The 26,258-nt window shown below is 46.3% G+C and overlaps 3 protein-coding genes across 3 annotated transcripts; all 3 read left to right on the forward strand.

The window, feature by feature from the left end:
- Window positions 1-245: 245 nt before the first annotated feature.
- On the forward strand, window positions 246-4,768 carry TMEM205 (transmembrane protein 205). Its single transcript, XM_053463135.1, has 4 exons — window positions 246-298; window positions 3,200-3,300; window positions 3,656-3,819; window positions 4,061-4,768. Exons 2-4 carry the CDS (start codon window positions 3,201-3,203, stop codon window positions 4,361-4,363), a joined length of 567 nt encoding a protein of 188 aa, XP_053319110.1. The 5' UTR covers window positions 246-298; window position 3,200; the 3' UTR covers window positions 4,364-4,768.
- A 2,306-nt stretch (window positions 4,769-7,074) lies between these two features.
- Window positions 7,075-13,974, forward strand: RAB3D (RAB3D, member RAS oncogene family). The gene is made up of 5 exons (XM_053463496.1): window positions 7,075-7,339; window positions 11,042-11,269; window positions 11,730-11,848; window positions 12,351-12,475; window positions 12,994-13,974. The coding sequence occupies exons 2-5, from the start codon at window positions 11,042-11,044 to the stop codon at window positions 13,170-13,172; spliced, it is 651 nt and encodes a 216-aa protein (XP_053319471.1). The 5' UTR covers window positions 7,075-7,339; the 3' UTR covers window positions 13,173-13,974.
- A 7,409-nt stretch (window positions 13,975-21,383) lies between these two features.
- DNASE2 (deoxyribonuclease 2, lysosomal) lies at window positions 21,384-24,801 on the forward strand. The gene is made up of 6 exons (XM_053463495.1): window positions 21,384-21,559; window positions 21,845-22,022; window positions 22,231-22,303; window positions 22,797-22,958; window positions 23,047-23,244; window positions 24,225-24,801. Exons 1-6 carry the CDS (start codon window positions 21,468-21,470, stop codon window positions 24,560-24,562), a joined length of 1,041 nt encoding a protein of 346 aa, XP_053319470.1. The 5' UTR covers window positions 21,384-21,467; the 3' UTR covers window positions 24,563-24,801.
- Window positions 24,802-26,258: the final 1,457 nt, after the last annotated feature.

The raw sequence follows: 26,258 nt of genomic DNA on the forward strand, positions 1-26,258 counted from the left end.
AGAAGTAACAAAAATGCCTTCCATTGGACAAGCACACCTCACAGCCACCCTGAATCAAAGCTTTCATTTGTGGCTGAATTCCCATATCTTTATTCTCAGACTTCGCAAAAACACGCACTTTGCCTGCAATGAGCTCCTGTAGACAATGGTCGCTAGGCAACCAGTCTAGCGCTTTTGATTGGTGTTAGAAGTTGATAAGTGAAATGACTTGATGAAAGGGGGATAGGCTTGTAAGGGCACCCGGAAGTAGCTGTCAGTTGCTGAGCTGCTCTCGCACTGTGAAGCTTCCTGGAGCCAGGTACATGTTCCGGCTGCCATAACAGCAGAGGCATAGAGACAAGACAGTCCGGGTGTCCTGATTTTATATATATATATATATATATAATATATAATATATAATATTTTGCAGCATTTAATAACATGTCTAGCCCTGAGAGTTCTGTAACGTCACAGCATATAACTTGACGTTGCTTTTGGGTTTAGGTGTGGGCTCGTAAAGTTGTTGCACAGAAGGCTAGTGCATTATATATACGGTATATACATACATATACAATTATGTATATTACTCCTGGGTCTCTCCCCCTCCAGACTGGCGCATGGCAACCAGTCTGTTGTTGCACAGAAGGCTAGTGCATTATATATACGGTATATACATACATATACAATTATGGACGTTTAACTTTACCGAGAGGGTGGTAGATTAGTGGAACAGTCTCCCAGCAGAAATGGTAGAGGCTAAACATGCATGGGATAGACATATGGCTCCTGAATCTAAGACGAGACCAACGACTGATTAAGGTCGGCGTCTTTACAGCAGGAGAAACGGGCGACTAGACGGGCGAATGTGTCTGATCTTGTGTAAAATTCTATGACATATATAAGAATGTATAAGGAATTGTTCTTGTTAAACGATGTATTCTGCACCCCCTGGGGGAAGGAATCTGCCAGTCTGTGTGTTTTGGTCACATCTGTGCTTTCTGCATTCCTTCCATTTATTTTACAGCACCGCTAATAATCATGTGCAATATTTTTAATATATATATATATATATATATATATTTTATGTGCAATTATCTTTTTCCAAAAGAAAACAGGTCCTCTGTGGAACTCCTGGGTCTCTCCCCCTCCAGACTGGCGCATTGGTGACCCGTTGGGCTTCATGTATATGTGAACATGTCAGCAGTACATGTCATATATGAAGTCCACTGTGTGTCATGTGACCTCTGCGAATAGTTCCATCAAGTTTGCTGGTGTGTGTGTGTGTATATATATATATATATTATAATGTATACGGTATATAAAGGGTGTATGGGTGCAAACCATGCTGGTATTATGAGCTGAGTATCAGTCCTGGTCTCTGGGTGAGGGCAGTGCCTTTTACCTCCCATCCTTTACTAGCTTCATCTACCCAGGACTAACCCCCCCCCCTTCTTTAACTCCGATCTTCACGATACACGAAAGTTTTACTGAATAAATCAACGGGACTTTTGTTTCCAGCATTAGGTTGATTTATGGCTATTGAGTAACAAGTCAAGCAGTCAAAGTCTTTGTGTAAAATGTTCATAGTTAAATATTAATTGTTCCTGTGAGCACAGAGGCATTCAGCGCAGAATAAAAACATTTTCTACTTTTTTTTTGCCATGATTATCTCAAATTGTCTTGCAGACCAGTTTTATTATTAATAATAATAAAAAAAAAATAGAGACCCCCGCCTGCTGGCTCTACGGCACTGTGTATGTGTGCCTAGGGTAACCGGCCCGCCCCTGAGGAGCAGGAAGTTTATACATTATGCTTAGTCCAGGGCTGTCATATTCTGTGGCAGGAATACACTGGTTTGGTTTAACCCTTTTAATGTCTAAGGGGTTTTGTACTTCTAGGCTCAGTTCAGTATGTATAGATTGTAAGCTCCCAAGAGCAGGGCCATCTTCTCCTTCTGTACCAGTATGTTTAACAGCGCTACAGAATCTGCTGGCGCTATATAAATAAATGTACCGGTAATTATGTAATCTATAGAGCAAGTGTATCCCTGCCTCCCCCGCACACAAGAGTCACTCTCCCTGCAAATCAGGGTGGATATGTTTTCCTCGGACTTCATCTACTGACAGGTTTTCTAAACATGAACATGGGAGTGACCCTGCAGAGCAAGACTGGGGGTCTGTGTATGATAATAAGCCCCCCTCCCCCCCGGGGCCGGGTTACTGTAATAAGATGTTACAGGGGTAATAAGGCACTCAGGAGCCGGGTTACTGTAATAAGATGTTACAGGGGTAATAAGGCACTCAGGGGCCAGGTTACTGTAATAAGGTGTTACAGGGGTAATAAGGCACTCAGGAGCCGGGTTACTGTAATAAGATGTTACGGGGGTAATAAGGCACTCAGGAGCCGGGTTACTGTAATAATATGTTACAGGGGTAATAAGGCACTCAGGAGCCGGGTTACTGTAATAAGATGTTACAGGGGTAATAAGGCACTCAGGGGCCGGGTTAAATCTACGTGTTATTGTTAAAGATACATTCTCATTACTGTATCACAGCAGGCGTCTCATCGTTGCAGATGGTGGATACATTTTATGGAACTTGTTTATTCCCCTATATTACAGCTTATTTTAAATAGTAAGCTTTTTATTCCCAAATGTACGGGATCTCTTAGTCCGTCAGTTCTAGTTCTGTCAGACCCTTTGGATGTATGGCGTGTAAGCAGCGGGGCCGATAAGTAAGAGATAGTAAGTCATTTCTTTCTGTGTCTCTGGTTGCGGTGGAACGCATTGCTGGCTGTAACCCTGGAATTGGTCAGAAAGTTCATTGTTTTGTTATCAAAAAGTAAAAAAAAAAAAATGGAATGGTGAAAAGATGATAATAATAATAGGGTTGTGTCCCAGTTTGACAACATACATGTTTGTTGCCTAAGATGTACGTGTTTATGAGACAGATAAGGCTTTATCTTGCGCATGTTTTCTGTAAAGTTGTCCACTCGAAAGCCTTTTATGAGTTTTTACCACCAGGGGGCGCGTGTGCGGCGCTGGCATCGACAGGTCTGTCTGTAATTCACATCCGTGTACTAGAAGGTACAGGAGTCATATTCTCTAAACTGTTTTATATCGGCGCCGTCGCGTCTCCAGTAATATTGGAAGAGGACTATAAAATATACCTAGGGCCCTGGCAGCTCGAAGGTTAATTCTCCGACCCGTTTCTCTCTGCAGGATGGTGGCGGAAGGCGAGCCGGGGAGCCTCGTGAAGGTCGGGTATCTCCTGATTCTCTCCACGTCCTGGGGCATGCAGTTCTGGATGACTTTTATAGCGGGTAAGAGTCGCCGTGCAGGACGGGCTCCGTGCTGTCGCCGGGTTAACCTATATTAGAGCGTAAGCTCTTCAGGACAGTCTTCCTCCTGTATAAAATGCTTCCCCTCCCTGGACTGCATTTGTGTCTCAGCAGAGTTTACAATCTGATGTTTCCATTATTTCTGCTTTGTAATACTTTGTAAGTAAAAGAGTGTAAGCTCTGCAGGATACAGTCCCTTTGTTAGTGAAAAGAGCTTCTCGGTGCCATCTCATTATGTAATATGTCTGTCTCTTTGTATAATTAGACTGTAAGCTCTGCGTTTTACAGACCCCGGCTGTGTATATATAATCCTCTCTATCCCTTTATCTCTCCGTAGGATTCGTGCTGATTAGGGGGGTGCCCCGGCACACCTTTGGCTTAGTACAGAGTAAGCTGTTCCCGTTTTACGGCCATGCCGTCCTGTTGTGCTCCTTCTTGAACCTGGCGGTGTATGCGGCTTACCATCCCCGTGACCTGCTGTCACCCAGCGAGAGTGTACAGGTGACACGTGTCATGATGCCCCCCCCCGACGCCTGTCATTCCTCATTCTTGCGCTGTAATACCCCTCCCCCACCCTTTCTAACGTTTAACTTTTTAATTCTTAATTTTCTGATCCCTGGCATTAACCTTTGAGGTTCTGCTGCTGGTGTCTGATTTCTTCTCATTCTCACGCCTCACTGTTCATTCCTCCACTTCCTTTGCTTTTTTTTTTTTAAGCTTATCAAACTTGTTTTCTTGACAGATTTCGCTCTTCTTTGGTTCCCTCATTTTATCTGCCCTGAACGCTCGCTGGTTCTCTCCGGCCACGTCCAAGTCCATGTTTAAGATGCAGGCTATTGAACGAGAGCACGGCCTCGGAGGAGAAGTAGGGCTAAAGGCCAACGCGGAAGGTTATAAGCTTCTCCGAGAGCAGGATCCCAAATACCAGGCCCTGCGGAAGCGTTTTATGCGTTACCATGGAATCTCGTCGCTCTGCAATCTCGTGTGTCTGCTCTGCAACGGAGCCAACCTGGTCTACACGGCTCTGCTGCTGCCCACCCTGTAGGGGCTCCGCAGGATAGGGCTCTAAAGTTGGTCCTCAGGTGTGTCTGGGATGTCCAACATGAGCCCAGGTGGCTAATTGATTGCCGTAAATGGAGGCCGGTGATCTTATGAAGACTTGTTGGAAACCAAGAAACGCAAGAAAAGAAGCCTCTTAAGTCCCCCCAAAAAGATGATGTGACTACAAATCTCATGACAATCAGCCAGCTGGATCTTGAGAGTTGTTTCGTTGCACCCTGGCTCTTCGCAGGTAGAGGGCAGCAGGGCCTTGTCTGAACTACCCCATAAATGTGAGGGTCAGACCCCAAAAATGGCAATCAATTCTGATATTTTTGTTTTCTATAATTGAACTATAATCTCCCAGAAATAATATCCGGGTGAATGTAATAAATTTTATATTTACATGTAATATTTACTGTGGGCCCTGTGGTATGTAATATCTATAACCTATGTGCTCAACAGCCTATTGCCTTTGGAACCATGAAGCCATCGGGAGTCCTCACATTTAGAAGTTCTTTAATATAATTTTAAATAGTTATTATTTATAATTTAATATCATTTTACTTAGAAAGATTTGCTGGCAGCCCCGTTCGGCCCCCGTCTAGTCACCCGTTTTTCCTGCGGTAAAGACTGCGGTGGATCTTAAACAGTCGTTGGTTAGATTCGGGAGCCGTATATCTATCCCATGCATATTTAAATCCCCTCACTGTATTACCCTCTACCACTTCTACTGGGAGGCAGTCCCACTTATCAACCACCCCCACAGTAAAGTAAAACTTTCTTACGTTATATATCTGACCCTAGACACACCCCAGAAATAGGTTTGCCTTATTAGTCGTTTACGGCAGGAACAGTGAATCGACATGTGATAGAGAAGCAGGCTCTGATTGGCTGCTGAAATAGGATAATTTTTTCCCCCTTTCTCTGTAGGCATTTAATGTTAATGGGGAACCTCCATCAAATTATGTATTAATAATACCTGATAAATATATATTTATGGGAATCCTAATGAAGTCCGTTCCTCTGTAGTCAGAGGGCCCAGCTGGGTGATTAAGACTGAGCCATTCTATCACCTCCCACTGGGCAGCATGATAAGAAGTCGGGGTGTTTCTCTAGTGAATTGGGGCTCATCGCACGGCTGCTGTACCGTGTCCCAACCGATCTCAACCCTTATTCTCCAACCGAGACTTAAAGGGACAGTAAAGCCGCGCGCTAACCCCGGTATCACACGGAAAAAGGGCCGGGTCGCTGCTCTTCAGGATGTTTGTTAGAGAATTAACGTGTTTTTTCATCCTGTTTCAGAAGGTAAACGGTTAAGTTGGCGAGCAGACAGTCTATCGCTTTAAGGCAGAAGCCGCAATGTTCAAGCGGTTAAATACAGAATCACGTGCTTTCGTGCATTAATCTCTGCTATAACGTGCCCCAGGGAAGGGAACGCAAAGGGTTAAGCATCCCGGCTAATTTATTATCAATTAAGTGTAAGCAGACGGATCAGTGCCGGCAGTTTATAGCTGGTGTTTTGCCACAACTCCCATCAAGCCCATCCAGCATGTGCCCCAGCCGCGCAGAAGACCGGAAAGGCCGCTGTTGCCCAAGGCTGGGATACGGAACGGAGCGACCAGATGTCTTCTTTAACTCCGTAACGCCTGTGGAAAACATATACCGCGGGGCTGCATTGAAATACTGGCTGCCCTGTGGATGCACTGGTAGCTCACCTATATATATATATATATATATATAGATTACATATACGCCTTACAGCGTGGCTGCGCATGACCCGGGTGCCGAATTCAGTTGCCGGTCTACCTCTGCTTGTCATTCAGGAATAACGAGCGGCGTGAGTTGCTAGAAACCAGTAGCGATCCTCCTGTACAAGCAGAACCAGGCGGAGGACTGGAACTACCCCGCCATATATAATTCACCCCAACGTACCCAGTAGTCCCGGGACCTCCTGCCCCTGCTATATACCCTTGCCCTCTCACACACTTTTTAAGCCCAAAATCCTTCCAGAGCGGCAAAAACGCGCTCTTTCAAATCCAACACAACGGGCACGTTAGCGATACGCTCGCCTACTTATGAAAAAGAAATGACATTTTTAATTAAGGAAAACTCAGCCCAAATTTATAAAGGCGGCTGGCGCTTTAAGGCCAGCGGCCGCTGAATGAGGTCCGTCCATGGGGATCGGTCCCGGCTCCGCGCATTTAAAGGGACGCTCCAGCCATCATGTGCACCTAAATGCTGTGCCGTCCTTTGAAAAAAATGATGTATTTGGGTTGATTTTGGGCTATTTTGGCAAAAACCAACAAAAGCAATTAATTTCAACTTTCGCAGGCGGCTGGGGCTGCATCAATATTACTCTGTCAGTTATAGTCGTGCATTTTAGAGGTGACTGTTCCAAGCCATCAGGGTAGCCCAGGGGGCAACTACTGGGCCCTAATTGCTAAATACAGCGCCAGATCCCGTGCGTGATGTGTATCGGTAGTCGTGGCGCCAGCCGGATCCTCCCCAGGGCAGTAACTTATTACAGCATGAAATATATCTATATTCTTATTAACGCGGATAAAGATATGGAGGAGAAATATTATTATATGGGAGCCCAGGGAGGCTGCAGTAATACAGGAAGGGATAGCCCTGCAGGGAGGGGGCTGGGGGAGGGGGAGAGCATGGGCTGGCAGAGGGAGGGAAGGGACAATGCAGAGGAAGGAGACACACCTCAGTTTAGAGAAGGGAGAGCTACCTGCAAACACACAGATCCGGGTGGAAAAAACCCACCCACAGCTGACGGAGGAGAGACGGAGAGCGGCGGGGGGCAAAACAGACAGGAGAGTCAGAGCTGAAGTGCCAACCGCGCAGGAGGGAAGGAGAAGCGAGAGGTGGTCGAGGCGGGGGGGCCACCAACATATGGAGAAAGTTCTATAGGTGAATAAAAGAGATCCGGCAACAGGTGCAGCGAGAAGAGGACAGACAGACGCAGGACAAGGTACGGATACCGCAAGCCCCCCTTTTTTTTAAATTTTTTAATTGAGCTCCAGTGCAGCTATTAAGTGAAAAAAGGTAATTTGTGTCAAAGTGTCCAGTAGGGGCCACAATGTAACACCGGACCCCCGGTATCTCTTATCTTCATCTTCCCAAGTGGATATGCGACCCCTTCCTTCCCTCCCTGACCTCCAAAGAGAGAGAGAGACCACCGGACTCTTCATCGGCAGGCAGCGTAACCCATCCCCTCCGCCAGTAGCCAAACCTTTGGGGGATCCGGCCCCACCGTGGCCGCTTTCCTTATCCGTGGGGCCGGGTACGCTAAGCATGCCGCCAGCTGCTGGCTCCCAGGGACACGTCTCCCTACGGATGGGTGTGTGCCGGTCCGTAATTATGTGTCAAGCCGGCATTAGCTGGCTCTACTTCTAGATGCATTATCTTAAGGTGTATATTTGGGTTAATTAACCCCTTTCCTTCCCTATTTTCTTTTCCTACTGCCACTCCCAGCAACCTTAACCAAAGGATGACAAATTCCGCTGGGAGTTGGCTGTAGGAGATCTGTATGCATCTTAATTTCCTCTTGTATATTATATTATTTATTCTGTTAAAACACCCAAATCGCCCTCTGTGTATATAGGGGGGGGGGTCTGATTTAATGATATCTAAGCGTCCCGACAGGTGCTTTCCTCACTGCTATTTCACAGCTAAAACCCCTGCATGAGCACAGGTGCCTCCATTCATCTTTACCTCCTGATAGGTCGTCGGCTCCACAATAGAATCTTTGCAGTGAACTATTAAAGGGATAATGTATCAGAATTCTAAGGGTCAGTTGATTTAGAAACTTCCCCTGTATGGGCGTGAAGACCAAACAAATAAATGTATATAATCAAATTGGTTCAAGAGTCTTGAACGTAATACCTTTTAATGGCCCAACATAGAAAAAATGTCTTTCTGGACCTCAGTGGTCTCTTCTTCAGATGAAAATATATTACGCACTTACTAGTTACTATATTTTATTGGACATTACGCTTTAATATATCACAATTATTTTAGTAAAATATATGCTTAAGCTTAGTTAATTAATGCGGGCAGAGCATTGGGGTGCTGCATCCACGAAGCAGCCAATCAGTGGCCAGATCAGATCGCGTTTAAATTGGAGCGCTTTCCACGGAGCGTTTGCTGAGCCAGCGCTCGAGTGACTCGGTCAACGCTTTAAATGCTGCGTACAAGGTTTTTAGTAGAAGTACCCGCTGTGCAGCGCTACGGCATATGATGGCGCTATATAAAACAATAAATAATAATAAGTCCCACGCAGCCCCACCGACAAAGTATGCGTTTAGGACAACTACTCCGGCGTGACGTTAGTCCTACTGCATGGAGCTGAAACCTGGAGGACAATCAAAAAAACCATCAGGAAGGTCCAGAGCATCTTCCGATCCGCCGACCAGACACCGCCAGCAACATTCCGCATTCTTATTGGTGCGCAAAAGTCTTGCAGCATAAACTCAATATTCCAGTCGGCCTTCATTCCCTACCAGGATTTAGTAACCCTTTAAGCAGCAGAAACAACGTCATTCTAATCCTATAGAATCCCAGCAGCGTGAAAACTCTACCGCGAGCGGGAAAACTGATCCCATGGGGGTCTATTCACTAACACGTTGCCCCCCCCGAGCTCCTCTGAAGTCCCAGGAGCCTGTATCCCTCCTTAACGGTCAGCTTCCGGGATGGAACCTCATCCAAAGTCCTGCTTCATTGTAACAAAGGATGTATCGGCGTATCGTTGAGGGTTCTGGAAGAGCTGATGCTCCGTCACCCCATTGTCCGTCCATCGCTTAGCGTTGTGTAGGCTAAGGATGTCCGTGTGCCCCGACGTCTCGTGCCTGCGCAGGAGCGCCTGGGAATGTCCAGCTGGGTTGAAGATCATGATTGCCTACCAGGAGCCGTAGGTTGTCCCCTGGAATGCCCCGTCTGAAGCCCGCTTGAGGTCTCTGGTTTGCCTGTGACATGAGTGGCATCTAGAGAGGACTCCATGGAGTACAAAGAGCCTGCGTTTCAGGCGTCCACATCGGGATACTTCTGTTAGGTGGGGATCACTAGAGGAAGGGATGGAGAGGTGCAGAGGTAGTTGGGCAGGGGTTGGAAGCAGGGCTGGGATGGGACCTCAGATGATGACCTTTTTTGGAGCCCCCAACCGCAGAGCATTGGTAGCCATGCGGGAGTTGTGATGGAGGTTTGTGCTGCAACAGCGCAGACCTCCATTCATTTTACAGCTTCCTGGGCCGATCAGGAGACATCAGAGACCTTTCCCAACCAGCCTACAGTTCCCTTTGCCTGCAAAATCAGGACAGTGGGGCTTATTGGTAGGAGAGCGAAACAAAATCACATTAACACAGGTCTTTGTACACAAAGAGTAGTGAGTGCAAGGAATAGCTTTCCAGCAGAGGTCACGGACGCCGTAATATAAGGCTTTCCTGATAAGGAAATACGTTCAGATTAAGAATAAGCTCGTTCAGTAAGGGTACGGCAGACGGAGCCCCCGTTTCATGGAAACGTTCCTAGGAGTGGTTTTGTGTGCACAGAACGGATTGCGCTGCTGGTTTGTTTATATAGGGTGGGAACGGCCAGAGACCCATCACGGTGTAAAAAAAAAAAAAAGGCTGGGCAGCCCTTGGCTGACTACAACTCCTATCACCCTCAGCCAGCTGATTGAGGCGTTGTAGTATAAACACAGCGGTGTTTTGGGCTCTATTACTGTATAATGTGATTATGCTGCTGCTTGGGACCCTGTCTGAGCATAAAGGGAGGGAAAGCTTGCTGCTGTAAACCGGAATTCTGATACAACTTCTGATTCGGTTCTTATGACGACGTCCAAGAGATCCCTAAAGAGTCCTCTGAGAACAGCACAAAAAATAAAACCAAAAATAATTACAAGAAAAAGGCCCTTATATCCCATTGCCCTACATGTAAAAACTATAAACCCCCTCCCCCGTTCACTACCCCCCAAATCCTTTAAGCCAGAAGTATTTAAAATGGGGGGTGCCCACCGACGTCAGTCCCAGGTATGAGCGTTGTCCCTCTCCCTGCCGCTCTCCCGCTTTTGGTTCCTATATGGAGGCAGAGAGGGGAGAGCACTGGGGGAGCCGTTCTTCGATGTACCCAGGTATATTCACAAGGTCAGGTAGGTCATTCCATCAGTGGCCACCCCTGAGTCACCCCCATGCTAACCTACAAAGCACCGGTACTAGACTTTTACTTTCAGCGATGACCGTATAATGTCAGTAAAATCCTATCCATGCGCGTCCCGACTAGTGAACTTCTAAATGTTCATCACAACTAAAACTCCTGCTTGAATACAGATGAGGGTATTCAGACGGGTCTATTACCTCCTGACGAGTGTGTATTATTTTATTCCCAATACACATAATATTTTGTAGGTAACTGACATTACACCTTGTCCAAATCCTTCTCATTTAAGGGACTCTACTGTATAAGTACCTGCTGTGTTTCTAGCTTATTTACTAAATGCATAACTTTACATTTATTTGTGTTGAATTCCGTCTGGGTTCTCCCACAGTAGTTGCTCGTTGTAACATTTGCTGTGGATCATCTATGAAGATAAGTTTAGCCCCAAACTTACAGTGCACTAACTTTTAACCCGCTTCCCACCCAAAGATGAGTAAATAATGAATGATTTCTTAACCCGCAGATGGCATCTGCCAACGATACCCGTCAGACCCAGAAAGATGCCGCTGACCAGAGCTTTGATTACATGTTCAAACTCCTGATCATCGGAAACAGCAGCGTGGGCAAAACGTCGTTCCTGTTCCGCTACGCCGACGACTCCTTCACGTCCGCCTTCGTCAGCACCGTGGGGATAGACTTTAAGGTCAAGACGGTCTACAGGAACGAGAAGCGGGTCAAGCTGCAGATCTGGGTGAGGAATTCCAGCTCAAATCATGAAGGGAGTAGATGAAGGGATGAAAGAGTTTAAACATTCATGGGATGGGCATATAGGGTTTGAGATCGATGGACTGAGGAGTTGGTACTTGCCAACAAGCGCCATGGTTGGGTCATTGGGGTCAGTCCCATCGTGGTTTCCAAGTGACCTAACCATATAGTGACATGTTTAATGGACTAAAGGCTCTACCGCAATGGGAAGCACAGTGACCCATCGTCAATGACATGTATTATTAGCGATGTCGATGGCTGGGAAGAACCAGTTGGCCCATCTTGGGTACCTTGTTGAGTCGCTTTTTAGTTATTCTTTACTAGGCCCGTCCCGAGCTTCCTTGCACTTAAGCGCGATTATTTTATGAAGATCGGTTCTTCGTAGGACCAAACTGATTTCATCTCAGTCATCGCCTAATTTATCCACTGGGGTGTTTTCCATGCAGGACACGGCTGGACAAGAGCGCTACCGCACGATCACCACAGCCTATTACCGCGGTGCCATGGGCTTCCTGCTCATGTACGACATTTCAAACCCGGAGTCCTTCAACGCCGTGCAAGACTGGTAACCGAAGCATGGGGACGGGAGCGATAAACCCATAGACGTAGCCTGGGATAGAACTCTCTACGGGGTAGAAAGTTGCAGGTTGGGAAGGAATTGGTTAAAAGGTTTGGGCAGCATAGGGGTAATTATTCTTTATTTGGATTGGTGACTCACCTGTCTTCTCTCTGGGTGGAGAAAGTGACATGGCTGTGATATATCGCTGCTTGCGGATGACCTGGGCTTGAGTTCATAGTTTTGATGTAATGCAAGTTTCACTTCACTGAGGGTGGTAAACACATAGAACAGCCTTCCAGCAAAGGTGGTAGAGGTTAATAATGTGATTATATTTAAACATGCATGGTGTAAGCATAAGGGTATACACAATAAAGCACAAGGCAAAGGGCCTAAAATGTGTAGACTGGATGTGCCGAGTAGATTCTATGTGTGGAAACTTTAGGAGGACCATTTTTGCAGGACATTGCCCAGGCGTAATGTAAAGCTATGAAAAATCTTTTCCCCTCAGGGCGACACAGATTAAAACCTATTCCTGGGACAATGCACAGGTCTTACTGGTTGGGAACAAGTGCGACCTGGAAGATGATAGAGTGATCCCCGCTGAAGATGGGCGCCGTCTGGCAGAGGAATTGGGTACGTTCGTCTAAGGGGAAAAACATAACAACCAGTCCTGGGCACTGGATTGGTGATCAAGACGAGTTATGTTGATGTGACTATGGTGTAAGATAAGGTATAACGTTAGGACAATGTAGCTGCTGGTCTTAGTCTTCCGCGAGCTCGCGTATCAAGGTCAAGAGAGACGGTAAAGACCAGGGTCAGGATGAGAATTTACCCGCTAGTGACATATTTAGCCACACGGTCCAATGACTTAAATTTAGAACGCTCAATTTTTAATAGGACTCTTGACAGACCGGGGCAATGAATACAACAATAGAAGGGCCATAGAGAGGTTCTGTGCCAGTTAGATTTTGCTTACGGAGCTGGCAACAAATAATCACCGCTGCCCCAAGTGGCCAGGCGTGGCATTGCATTTTTAAAATATACTTTTAACTATTTTTATTTCATGTCTCCATGATTGTCTGAAAAAGACGTACAGAGGTGTCGGTTGTTGTGATGTTGAATGACGCGTATCTTTATTTCTTTATATTTAGGGTTTGAGTTTTTTGAGGCCAGCGCTAAGGAGAACATCAACGTGAAACAAGTTTTCGAGCGCCTGGTCGATGTCATTTGCGAGAAGATGAACGAAAGCCTGGAGAATGGACCCGTGCCGAGCGGGACTGCCCAGCTCAGCGAGAACGCCCCCAAAGAACACAGCAACTGCTCCTGTTAGATGCCTATCTTACCACAACTGCCGACCTGGGGCATAGCTCCTGTTCTATGCCATGCTCATAGCCTGCTCTCGGAAGCCAGGTCCCACAGGAGCTCCTTTCTAGACGTGAATCTGAGCGTGAACGTTCCTCCGTGAGATATCATGAGCATGGCACTGTTACAACAACTATTCCCTAGAGATTTAATTGTTACATGGACACTTAGAACCTGCCCCACACCAGAGATAGGAGAAGACCGCAAGCGTGCGGAGCGAACGGAGACTGTCCATAGCTCTCCGAGGGGTATCTCTGCACCTTGCGTTACCACGTTAATAGTGCCACGGGAGAGTCTTCCTACCACGAAGTGCCAAATTCAAGCCCACTGTGTCCTTAACACGTTAGCGCTCCGCTTACCTGGTTGGGGGCCACGCACAGCTTTGCTCTGCATGCCGTTAGAAAGCTCTGCATGTCCCCCCTAAGGAGGTTCTATGGATGAGAATAATGACGAGTAGGGGGCCACGCTATGGCTGTGTACACGCGGGCGCCTCGTTTATACCGGGGAGGGAAAAGGGTTACAGTGGTGTCATAATGTCAGGTATGCCCCTTCTCTTCATGGCTTTAAAATAATGAAACTGTTTACATTTTTAATAAAAGGAATTCTCCTTTTATTACATCAAGTTATTCTGCTTCTATTACGAGAACATGTATGTCCTAATGCCTTTGTATTGGAAGGCGCTGAATGTTACGTGTCTTGATGTCTGTGTATTAAGGGGGGTTAAGGGGGTTGGGCGTTTTGGGGTCTGTCTATTAAAGCATGGCAACAGGTGTGTGTCCTGATATCTGTGTATTAGGAGGAGGTGGTATCTGCGTATTAGGAGGAGGTGGTATCTGTGTATTAGGAGGAGGTGGTATCTGCGTATTAGGAGGAGGTGGTATCTGTGTATTAGGAGGAGGTGGTATCTGTGTATTAGGAGGAGGTGGTATCTGTGTATTAGGAGGAGGTGGTATCTGTGTATTAGGAGGAGGTGGTATCTGTGTATTAGGAGGGGTTAGCAGGTCAGTAATGATGATGTCGGGCTGAGTTACACACCCGCATTCTAAATACTCTACGTACTTTCTGCAAAAGGTTCTCGTGTTGGACAAATGCAGGCCGCATGGCAACGTGCCACAAAGCCTCTAGATCAGGGGTGTCCAGCCTGCGGCCCTCCAGCTGCTGCAGGACTACATCTCCCATCCTCCTCAGCCAGCCCCTTTAGCTGAAAGAGCATTATGGGAGATGTAGTCCTGCAGCAGCTGGAGGGCCGCAGGTTGGACGCCCCTGCTCTAGATTGTATTATCACACGATAAGCTCTCAGCGGATGTTGGGGTCAGTTGAGGTCATTAACATGATGGATTCTTCTAACCGTGTCTCGCGTGATATTACCTGTCCGTGGATCGCTCTTCATACTCTCTCCCATGTGGTCCTCCATGCTTATTGTTCCCCGGGTCACAATTCTTCACAAAGGTCCACGGAAACCCGGCTCAACTCCCCAACCTGATGGTTTCCACGGGGGGTCTCCACACTGCAAAAACTCCTACTTCTCACCACGTTTCAGAGGCTAATCGCAGGCCCCTCGTTTGACCACCGGAACAGGGTTTTGGCCACGAATCTGCATCATCAATTCTTTTGACGTCTCTCTCCATTATTTCTGTTCTTATTCTCCTGTCCTTCACGCTCTCTGTTTACGAAGCTCAGTCACCTGCTTTAAAATATTTACCTTGCTGTGTTGATTTTCCGATTGAAAACCGAAAGACCGATCCACGTCACAACTGTTTTCAAAGAGGGCCACGTATGTGTCTGTATATATACATACATACATACATACATACATGCAATGTCCATCATGTGTGAAAGTGGAAACTAAAAGGTCGTGTTTCACATCAGTTGTTTGGGCCACGGAAGCTCGTAGATAGGGCATGGTCTGGCCACCGCTTGGTGCATATAATTATATTGGTACATCTTGGCCCATGGGTACAATAACCTCCAGATGGTTCTGGTTATGTGATGAAACTGATGAAGATAAGTGGACCAGCCTCCCAGCAGAAGAGGTAGAGGGTAATACAGTGAGGGGATTGAAACATACATGGGATATACATACGTCTCCTGAATCTAAGACGAGACCAGCGACTGATTAAGGTCGGAGTCTTTACAGCAGGAGAAACGGGCGACTTGATGGCCGAATGGGTCTTATCTACCTAAAGCTAACCCAACCGAATTAATTCCCCGCCAACTAACCGCCGCCACACTAACTACCCGATAAACATTAAAAAAGCACATCTATAAAGTATTGGGTTCTGTGTTTTTCTGGGTGTTTTGCTATCAGGCTGGGACGGCTCCCAAAAGCCCGGTGGGCCGCTGGCCATTGGCGGCAGATCGGGTGCTGCGGATGTGTCCAGACGCTGGATATATACGCGAACATAAAAATATATCATATGCAGCTGCACAAAATCATCCGTCGGCCTCAGCTACGCCATCAGGCGGCTGCTGGTCTTAAAGTGCCGGCGCCGCCTCGTGATCTCCAGTCTGGCCCCGGCTGCCATTTTCAACCTATAATGAAATGGCCTACAAAATAGGCCACAATGCGTATTGGACACTCTAAAGCAGGACTACGGCCCACGTGCAACAGTCCACACTGTGAAGAACCTACGGCTGTTGTTGGTCTCCTCACAAAGCTTTTATTAATCATACCGGCTACAGTCAGGCAATCAATACTTCAGCGCTGGCTGAATGCCGATCCAACATCAACGGCCCTTTTTAAAGCTAAATTATTTTACGCCTTTCTCGTGGTTTTGCTGGAATGCACTAACACTAAAGAATGTACAACTAAGAACCTGAGATGACATCATCCTTCAACATATTCATTTTACGTTCCAATACACATCATGGTACACAGGGGAAGCAGGACCCAGCCTAGGGTCACCGACGCCGGGGTGCAAGAATATGTTTGGCGCCCTGGGTGGGTGCTGCTATATTGCTAACTCTTCCCCCTAAAAAACATAATATTTCTAAACACACCCGATTTTCATAGCAACCATTCCACCTCTTTGAGCCCCCCGGTTTCAGCAGTTAACATATCATCCACTTCCCACAGTGCCAGCTTTGCCCCTAAACAGCTTGTCACTGCCATCTGCGCCTCTAAACAGCTTGTCAGTGCCATCTGTCAACCCCAAACAGCATATGAGTGCCATACTTGTCCCCAAATAGCTTGTCTGTGCCACATGTGTGCCCAAACAGCTTGTCAGTGCCATCTTCGCCTCTAAACAGCTTATCAGTGCTATCTTTGCCTCTAAACACCATATGCCATCGTTCAACCGCAAACAGCATATGAGTGCCATATTGTGGTTTAAGGGGACGTGGGCGTTGAGAGGGGTGTGCTGCCACGCTGCTCCCACGACCCGTGAGTTTCTTCCTGGTGCCTATAATATATTCAGACATGGGGGTCTCGCAGACGGAGCCCATGTAAGTTGGTGGTCTCTGGGCCTAACTCTTTTGGTTCAACGGGCCTCTTGGCAGCTACGTTGCTGATACTGTACAGTGCTTGCCATTTTCGAAGACTTATGATTCCCAAACACTTTTGTTGTATTGTGAAAGCAGCTTTCACGGGGGGGGGGGGCGGGGTACTCGTGTAATGGCGAATAATGTCATTTCAAACCCGGAAATAAAGACGCAAGCAAACATATACATTATATACGTACAGTATATACAGCCGTATAGTAAATGGTTGAGTGAGATGGTTTATTCTTCATACCCCGCGTTCCCATTACCCCGTCACATTCCGCAGCCGCAGGAATTCTGGCATTCGTTTCCGTGATTCTCTTGGCTACTGGTTTTTCTGGTTTAACTGGTTTTGTAGGCTCGGCTTTGGAATTCTGTATTTAGGTCGCTGGGGTGGCCTCTTTGCCTCGCAAACACAAAAAAAACAAAAGGTAATGTATGTCTGGCAGTGAATGGGTTAAACCAGTTTGAGAAATACCTTTAGAGACTGGACCAGATCCTCGGTTTGAATGCAGTCATGGTAATCTAAAATTGTCAAAAATAACAAAATCTGGTGGCTTTTCTTTGTCAATCAGCTCAAATGTTTCAGAAATATGTTATTTTAAACCAGTTTCGAAGAAGCTGAGCTCTGTAATGAGGATCACTCAGTCCACCCAATTCTGAACCAATCAACAACAATCAGCAACTTAAAGATAGGGGAGCTAAATGGGGAGGAATAATCATACGTATCACAAGAGCAGGATTCTCCGTGAACCATACTTCCGCAGGGGCGGTGCCTCTGAGCACATCCCCCACCCCCGATTGGAGTAACGAGGGAGAGGCTGTCTCTGTGGCTCCGCCCATTTCCCCGAGAGGCGAGAATAACGGAGACAGTTTTGCAGAGAAAGAGAGAGAGACGGAGAAACGCTTCTCTTATCCCGCAAATCTGTCAACATTATTCTGATTTCTGCGAGTACTTCCACAAGATTGGAGAAATAAATCTGGGACGCGGGACAGAGTGGGAAAAATCAGGAATGTCCCGCTCAGAGCAGGACAGTTGGGAGGCATGGAACACTGTTCTACCCTCATACTCAGCAAACATTCTGAGCCTTTAGAAAAGAGGGGCAAAAGAGGGACTGTTCCACCTAAAGAGGGACACTTGGGTGACATGGCAAGGCCTACTCGGTAATACCTCTTTAAATCCTTAACCATTTAATGATTTAGATAATGAGTGGATGGATTACCATTTATCTGAAAATGTAGGTTTTTGGGTAATTTAGTGGATTTGTTAACTCCGGCATCTCCAAATCCTTCTTAGCTGACTGCTAATTGCAGTAATTCATGAAGCCTTTTATAATAATATTAATGGTTCCTACGGGACCACGAGACCCTATGAAAGGGGCTAACAGCAGGGAGACCACCCTATTCCTTTAAGGGGGAACCTGGTAAGGGTAGAGGATAGAGTCCAGTGTGGTCCTCGGCATGTCTGAGACCCGGGAACACGCGAGACATGCAGGGACAAGCGGGGGACCCGTCCCGTGTATCAGTTATTGTTCTGTTTGTCGATTCCATGCTTTGCTGCGGTCACACTTATCGGTGCAGAGGGTTTAATGCCAGGCGCCGGGGGGAATACCCCCTAACATTTCAGGTGTCCAAACCTGGACAATGTGTAGCTAGAGGCAGTGAGGGTACGTCACCAGACCTGGAACGGGCAAAAGCGGGACAGTTGGGCAGCTATGTGGGGCGGTGCCTGGAAATAATGACTGCCGTCCGATACACAGGACACACGGGAGATATGCAACGGGTTATTGCCGGCTGACAACATGCTGGGACTTGTGATCCAAATCTGCTATGAGGACGAGGCATGCTTCATTACATCCATTACATTTATTCGTATAGCGCCAGCAGATTCTGTAGTGTTGCTCTAGATTCTCTATTTCAGCGATAAAGAGCTTTTGTTTGTAATGCGGATTCATTGATCCGAATCCCGGGGATCAAATACGCTGTCGGCGGTAGCTGACGGGAACGAAGGCTGAGGGTGATGGGAGTTGTAGTCCACAAGTTGTAGTGTGTGCGTGTGGTCGTCTGCTCCTGACCGTAGGAATACAGAGGGCAGTCAGCTACCCCATGGGGTTAAAAGAGCTCTTTCAATGGCCCCAGCAGCGGGACAGACGGACCGCCTCCTCTCGGTGACATAATCGGGCTCTCTTTTTCCAGGAAGTTAAAGGGATCTTTTTTGTTCAGCTGCTGCGAGGCACAGGAAGGTAAATACACCGCACGTACCTGCCGGAGAAACAACAAACGAGGGGTTAACCCATTACATCCACGCCAAACTGTTCTGGGGCGGAAAACCACGCGGGGTATAGAATGGAATCTCCCGTGGCATTCTGTGGCAGCCGGGGGGGGCAGACAGGTTACAAAGCATTGCAAAGAACAACAGTAATATCTGTGACTCTATTACTGATTTAAATAGCACCGCTGCATTCTGTAGCGCTGTACAACAGTTACACAGGACAGCAGCGCATCCCATAAAGGATTAACCCTTTAATAGCTGAACAATTTCACTTGCAGATGTCCGAACCTTTTTTAATAGACGTTGAAGTCGTGTGAAAGAGTTAAACTGTTATTTCACTGTGTGATTTGCGGGCCAGGGGTGGCCCTATTTTTTGGGGGAGCCCCCCAAACAAAACTTTCAGATAGGGCTTCTGTATGTAAAAAAAAGCAGTGCCGGCACACCTGGGAACTTCCTGGGGTACGCTACCTAAAGACCCCCCCTTTCTGGGGGAGTGGTTACATCAAAGGGGCAGGGCTAACCACACAGAGGGGAGGGGCTAGCCCATGTTAGCTTTTAGTGGGTAGAAAGTAGGCAGCACATGGGCGGCATCCAAAGTTTCTGGCAGGAACGGTGGGCTTTTGGGGGTCCTGCTCGGGAGCTTACAATCTAAAGGAGTAGTATGGATAATTGAGGCAAATGAGGGGTGAAAGGAGTAGAAAAACATGTTTGAAGTAAAAAGGAGGTATGGCTGTAGGAGGCCGGGGGGGGGGATCATGACAAAAGAGCGTGCAAAAAAAGGCAAATACCAACAATTGGCTAAAAAAGAAACAATCTCCCCAAAATACATATTTGGTACATACAGGAAAACATGCATAATTATACAAAATATGAGATGATTTTTAAAAAAAGCTAACCTTTGGCGCTTCAGTTGTTAACTTTCCCCCTACGTAACAGACTAAGAGCCATAAGACGTGTAACTAACCCCGGCTATATATATATATATATATTCTCTGCCCGGGCGGGGGCTCTGTGCCGCTACAGTATGTGGAACAGTGTTGAAAATCTTGACTGCCCCCCACCCAAAAAAACCCCCAAAAAGCATAGGATGAGTGCATGCATTCTAATCAATTCTTAGAATGAAATAGAATTTATAATAAAGGCAAAAACATAAAATGATTAAAATATTTCCAGTTCTTAAAATCCCATCTTCTTCATGATTCGTTATCATTAGAGGAAAGGTTGGGGATTCTATGTGTTAATAATGCTAATACTGCTAAGGTCATTCTTAAGCAAAACTCCCCCTGGTGGCTATGTGTGGAACTGCACATAATGGAGCTTCGTAATGTATAGTCAAAGTGTGGACGCCTTTCTCCTAATAATCTATTGAACTATGCATTATGCAGGGCCAGGTGAGTCCTTTAGTGCAAACTCCAGCCTTAGTGCATAAACCCCTAATTCATGTTTTTTTTTTATTGCTCTTATCATTGATTCTGCTGTACTGCAGCTTTATGATTACTAATGACATTATCAGGGGCTCTGCTAGCCTGCCAGAGATCCACAATTTGTCCCGCTGTGGTTTGTGCCTTTCGTTAAATGCTTATGAAGCACAAAGTTTAAATAATCGCTTCTGTTTTCGAGAAAAGGAAGTGATTTAGGAAAAAGAGAAGTGAGTGACTCAAATGTCCAGATACCAGATTGTCTCGTGATCTGCTCTAGAAGACAGTGTGCATTCCCCGGCGTTGGACACCTGTACGAAACAACCGTGAGTTACTCTTTGTTTTGTATTCTAGCGTCCCTGTTTGTATTTTTTGTTTTTAGGTTATAGTGACTACACGGCTGCAGATACCCCAACGTGCAAAGAGAACAGGACTACAAGTCCCAGAATGCACCACAAACCTTAAACAATGGTTTGGCAAGGGGTGAAATTAGCCTGGTGACATCGAGGTTCTGGACTGTATGTGCTGAGGGTGTTTGGGGTAACACCACCGCTGAGATCACTTAATGTATCTTAAACCCCATAGAATTAGGGCTGTAGAACCCTTTTGTTTGTGGTCCACGCCATGGCCGGGGTTGAATTGTTTTCCAAAAGCATAAGGTGATAGAGAATGTGAGGGGTAGGGTTGGAGAGGGTCCTCTGGTCGTGCCTGCGCAGTGTGTGTGTCTTATCTCTGTAGGTGTGTATACGTTTACACAAGTTGTGCTTGTACTTCTTATTATCGCAGAAGTAGTCATCGGTGGTGACGAGGTGCGGAAAAACCAAACAGTAATCATGGTTCTGTCTATCGTGGGATTTTTCTATCTCGTTTATCTTACGTTTCCATGTTTGTTGGACTCCCCTTCTTCCTCTTTCACTTTCTCCCTCCGGTATATTTTGGGCTTTCATCTGCTCAGCCCTCCCAATTATTTACTCAAAGTCCCGCTTTTCCAGTCTTTTAGCTGTTTGTTTTTTTATATCTTCCATTCCGTCGCTGTCCCTGTTTATTGCGTTTGTGTCTTGTGACCGTTTAGGTGAGTTCAGCCCGACAGAAGATGCCTCTCTGGAGCTTCATGGTCCTCCTTTTCCATATCAGCAGTTCGGCAGCCATCTCTTGCTATGGGGACAGCGGCCAAGCCGTGGATTGGTAAATGAATATCATTAGCCACATTTGCTTTCCGGTGGCCCTGACCGTTTGGTCCATTAAACATGACACTTTAATGTGATTATTGTGCTTTCCAGTGGAACCGACCCTTTAACCCATTCAAAATGTAAAAGTAGACCGATTTGACCCATTAAAGACGCCATTCTCACTGACAATTTAACCCATTAAATATGTGTTATCACCTTTAACCCACTAATCATGTGACAGCCGTTAAGTCGGTGTGGGCCGCAATGTAACGGGACCCTGTTATGTTATCGCTGGCTCTAGGTTTATTGTATACAAATTGCCCAAGGTTCCTTGGAGCAAGAGTCCCGATGAGGGCATGAAGTACATGTATCAAGACGCTCAGAGCGGAGGATGGCTGCCAGGGAAGTCCTTAATGAACAACACAGCCAGCGCGGTGGGACGGACCCTCAGCCAGCTCTATGGCTCCTCCAAGGCAAAGGTGAGGAGCCATTCATGTAAAAGGAGTCCACGTCTGCCATTACAACTCGACCGTCCTAATTCACAAACATCACCGGGGGAGGGGGTGTCCTGCACTGATATAATGTAACAAATCCAAAGATCCGTCTCCTGTTGATACATTTGGATTCACCGAATGACATGCCCCCCCGGAAATGTATTTTAATCCTTACCCCTTTTTCGTCTCGTAGGATGTAGCCTATGTGCTGTACAACGACCAAGCTCCTACGGGCAATGCCGACGCCATCCGCGGCCACACCAAGGGTGAGGAGCAGAGGGAGTCATTGCCACAGCCCTGTAGGATGACCCTGTATATTGAATAATCTCAGGCATAATAATGGAAGGAACCTGGTTGAACACCGAAAAAAAAAATATTCTCTTTTGGAACGTCAAAGGCCCGATAAAACGTATCAACATCAAGATTCTTTAAACCTTCTAATCTAATCATTGATGGAATATTGAAGGTGGCTCATCCTAATAGGCTGGTTAAACTTTGATTTTTTTGTATGAAATAGTATGTTTTGGACATCTAAGCAATAGAAATGTTTATGAAAACAAGTAGAAACTTGGACATTTGTCACATGACCTCATCTATAATGGACTGCCTCGTCCCAAGCGGAATTTGGCAAACTATTTTAGATCAGGAGCTAACAATCTATCGACGATACCCAGAATGGATGAAGTGTGTTTTGTATTTTGGGGTGGGATCCATCTATTCAGTTCCTGAGCCTTTCCAACATGTTATTTCTTTCTCTAGGTGTTGTTCTTCTGGATAAGACCCAGGGGTTTTGGTTGGTGCATAGTACCCCACATTTCCCTCTTCCTGTAGAGCAGAAGTACGGCTGGCCACACAATGCGCTTCACAACGGCCAGTCCTTCCTTTGCGTTACTTACCCTTACAGCCAATTCAAAGACATCGGTGAGGAGATCAATCAAGCGCGGTCTGAAAAAGACATAGCGGCTGACCGTTGGAATTCTGTAACAGATGTTTGTGTCTCTCTTCCCAGGCACGCAGCTCCTATATAATACCATCACGGCGTACAATTCATCCATCCCCGATGACTTTTCTCAAGACCTTCCTGACTTGAAAGCTGCATCACAGAAGAAATATGTGAGCAAACCGCCATGGAACCGGCAAGTGACGCTGACCTCAGCCGGCGGGAAGAATTTTACCAGCTTCTCCAAAAACATGAGATTTGGAGATGGTGAGGCATAACCTGAACACTGATGTAATATTAACAACGGTAGCAGAGGGGTAATAAGGCACTCAGGGGCCGGGTTACTGTAATATGATGTCACAGGGGTAATAAGGCACTCAGGGGCCGGGTTACTGTAATATGATGTCACAGGCGTAATAAGGCACTCAGGGGCCGGGTTACTGTAATAAGATGTTACAGGGGTAATAAGGCACTCAGGGGCCGGGTTACTGTAATAAGATGTTACAGGGGTAATAAGGCACTCAGGGGCCGGGTTATTGTAATAAGATGTTACAGGGGTAATAAGGCACTCAGGGGCCGGGTTACTGTAATAAGATGTTACAGGGGGAATAAGGCACTCAGGGGCCGGGTTAGTGTAATAAGATGTTACAGGGGTAATAAGGCACTCAGGGGCCGGGTTACTGTAATAAGGTGTTTCAGGGGTAATAAGGCACTCAAGGGCCGGGTTACGGTAATAAGATGTTACAGGGGTAATAAGGCACTTAGGAGCCTGGTTACTGTAATAAGATGTTACGAATTGACTTTTTATTTGTATGCCATATGTTTTGTATGTATACTTGCCTCAATAAACGGAGATTTGGATAAAAAAAGATGTTACAGGGGTAATAAGGCACTCAGGGGCCGGGTTACTGTAATAACATGTTACAGGGGTAATAAGGCACTCAGGGGCCTGGTTACTGTAATAAGATGTTACAGGGGTAATAAGGCACTCAGGGGCCGGGTTACTGTAATAAGATGTTACAGGGGTAGTAAGGCACTCAGGGCCGGGTTACTGTAATAAGATGTTACAGGGGTAATAAGGCACTCAGGGCCAGGTTACTGTAATAAGATGTTACAGGGGTAATAAGGCACTCAGGGGCCGGGTTACTGTAATAAGGTGTTAATGGGGTGATAAGGCACTCAGGAGTATTTTGTACTGTAATAAGAGGGGTTATTAAGCACTATTACCCTTTGCTCCATTCCCTCAGATCTGTACTCTGGATGGGTGTCGCAGGTGCTGAAGTCGGACGTGTACGTGCAGTTTTGGTTGAACTCGCATGGAACTCTCTTGTCCAACTGTTCTCTGGATTATCATACGTATGATATTCGGGCCATTCGCTTCACCTCAACTCTAAATTTCAGCTCCCACATCGACCACTCCAAATGGTGCGTCACGGGCCCCGAGGTCCCTGGCTGGACCTGCATTGGGGATATGAACCGCAACCTACAGGAGGAGCATAGAGGGGGTGGCACAGTGTGCGTCATGGACCCCGTTGTCTGGAAATCCTTCTACTCCCTTGTGTCTAATTATAGCATTTGTGCCTGATTAATGTCCAGGAGTGGGGAAAGCGCAGCGTGGAAAGATACGCTTTGGGTTTTGGCTGTTAAGTTAGGATTCATCCATTCGGCCATCAATCACAGCCATAACCATCACATTCCCTACCGCTTTACCTCAACCACGAGCGCCTAAATGGCTTGAAATGGCCCCAAAACAGCTCATAATGCTTAAATCTGGCAATGAATGGACGAATCCTAACGAAATTTGGGCACTTTTGCCGTTCGTCTCTCGGCTTCGTTTTCGGAGATTCGTAACTTTGTACGAATCTGATTGCACAAATCTACTATGCAAATGGGTGGTGGTTATTATCGGTGTCCCGGTACCTTTTTATTTCGGGAAGATCAGCCCCAGTCAGCATAGGAAGTATTATACATCTATTATCTATTCTTTGGGAGCTCTCCTTGTTTCTCCCGGAGACTCTGGGTAAAGCCCCGCTTCTCTGGGTCGCAGGAGTGGTGTTAAGGCCCTCCTCTTTCCCCACCCACTTCCCCTCCTACCAGTTAAGTTTTTATGTGTTTGGGGCTAGCCCCGCCCACTGACACCAGCGAGATCGCCCACAGATGGGCGTGGACCCGCCCACCTGCATACCAGGTAGCCAGAATTAAATCCCAGTCGGAATTCAATCGACAACCGATTAACCGAATCATGTTCCCTCAGCAAAGAATCCATCGGAATCCCGCTTGTCTGCCCAAACAGGAAGTTGTAAAACACTTCCTGGACGTGACCCGCATTGACTACAGCCTGGTCATAAATATATCGGGGTTAGGTAGAAATCTCTACTGTGGAATGGTGTTACAGGCCACAATGTATAGTATCTGCATACACTGGAATTATATATATATATTGAATTATTTCATTCTTACCTACAGTTCAGTGAATAAAGCCAATTTAATATATCTCTGTTTTCTCTGAATTATGTCCGAACTGACCAACATCTCAAATTTTGGAAAACCTTGGAAAAAAACTTAACCGAGTACCACCTACTCTGTTGAATTTTAACACTTTTATATGTAAATTCACCATTAGAAGCAGCATTCCCGGTACATTTCAACGCCCAAAACTTTCCTAGAAATAATTATTTCATCTTTCAACTTGTTCAGATTTTATTGGGGGGGGGGGCATTTGGTCATGTGACACAAATGCAGGCAGTAATAGGTTGTTGCTGTAGACACTGAAAAAGCTTCTTAAATGTTCCAGTGGGGTTAATTTGCTGTTGCGAGCCGGGCTCTCTCCACCTAATGTATCGGTCTGTCTTAGTCTGTCGATTCTCGTCTTGTCAGATCCCTCGAATATATGTAGTGTATGAAGCATAGAGTACAGCTGCAATTACTTATACATCCACTTGGGGGCGATCAAACGCCATTTTGAATTTTGACTTAAAATTAACCTTGTTTCATCTATTGGGCAAAAGTGTGAAAGTGTTTTAAAATGTTTATAAATAAAGCACAGTTTTTTTAGAATAAAAAAAAAGTCAACAAAAAGACTTTGGGTATGCTTAGGTGTGAACCAAATATGATTTAGGCAGGGGAGGATCACACACACTGACATACCCACACACACTGACACAGTACTCACACTAACACACATGCACACAGACATTCACACTAACAAACATACCTGGATGCCAACATTTCAATGGCCAAAGAGCAACTCTTTTGTTTTAAGGGGCGTGGTTAGAGGTGTG

The sequence above is a fragment of the Spea bombifrons genome, chromosome 4 (assembly GCF_027358695.1).
Source record: "Spea bombifrons isolate aSpeBom1 chromosome 4, aSpeBom1.2.pri, whole genome shotgun sequence".
NCBI classification, from domain to species: domain Eukaryota; kingdom Metazoa; phylum Chordata; class Amphibia; order Anura; family Pelobatidae; genus Spea; species Spea bombifrons.

Coding starts and splice junctions, on each gene's coding strand:
- TMEM205 (XM_053463135.1), top strand. CDS start 3,201: ATGGTGGCGGAAGGCGAGCCGGGGAGCCTCGTGAAGGTCGGGTATCTC. Junction 3,301..3,655: donor CTGGATGACTTTTATAGCGG/GTAAGAGTCGCC, acceptor ATCTCTCCGTAG/GATTCGTGCTGATTAGGGGG. Junction 3,820..4,060: donor CACCCAGCGAGAGTGTACAG/GTGACACGTGTC, acceptor TTTTCTTGACAG/ATTTCGCTCTTCTTTGGTTC.
- RAB3D (XM_053463496.1), top strand. CDS start 11,042: ATGGCATCTGCCAACGATACCCGTCAGACCCAGAAAGATGCCGCTGAC. Junction 11,849..12,350: donor TTCAACGCCGTGCAAGACTG/GTAACCGAAGCA, acceptor TTTTCCCCTCAG/GGCGACACAGATTAAAACCT. Junction 12,476..12,993: donor CCGTCTGGCAGAGGAATTGG/GTACGTTCGTCT, acceptor CTTTATATTTAG/GGTTTGAGTTTTTTGAGGCC.
- DNASE2 (XM_053463495.1), top strand. CDS start 21,468: ATGCCTCTCTGGAGCTTCATGGTCCTCCTTTTCCATATCAGCAGTTCG. Junction 22,959..23,046: donor CAGCCAATTCAAAGACATCG/GTGAGGAGATCA, acceptor CTCTCTTCCCAG/GCACGCAGCTCCTATATAAT. Junction 23,245..24,224: donor AAACATGAGATTTGGAGATG/GTGAGGCATAAC, acceptor CCATTCCCTCAG/ATCTGTACTCTGGATGGGTG.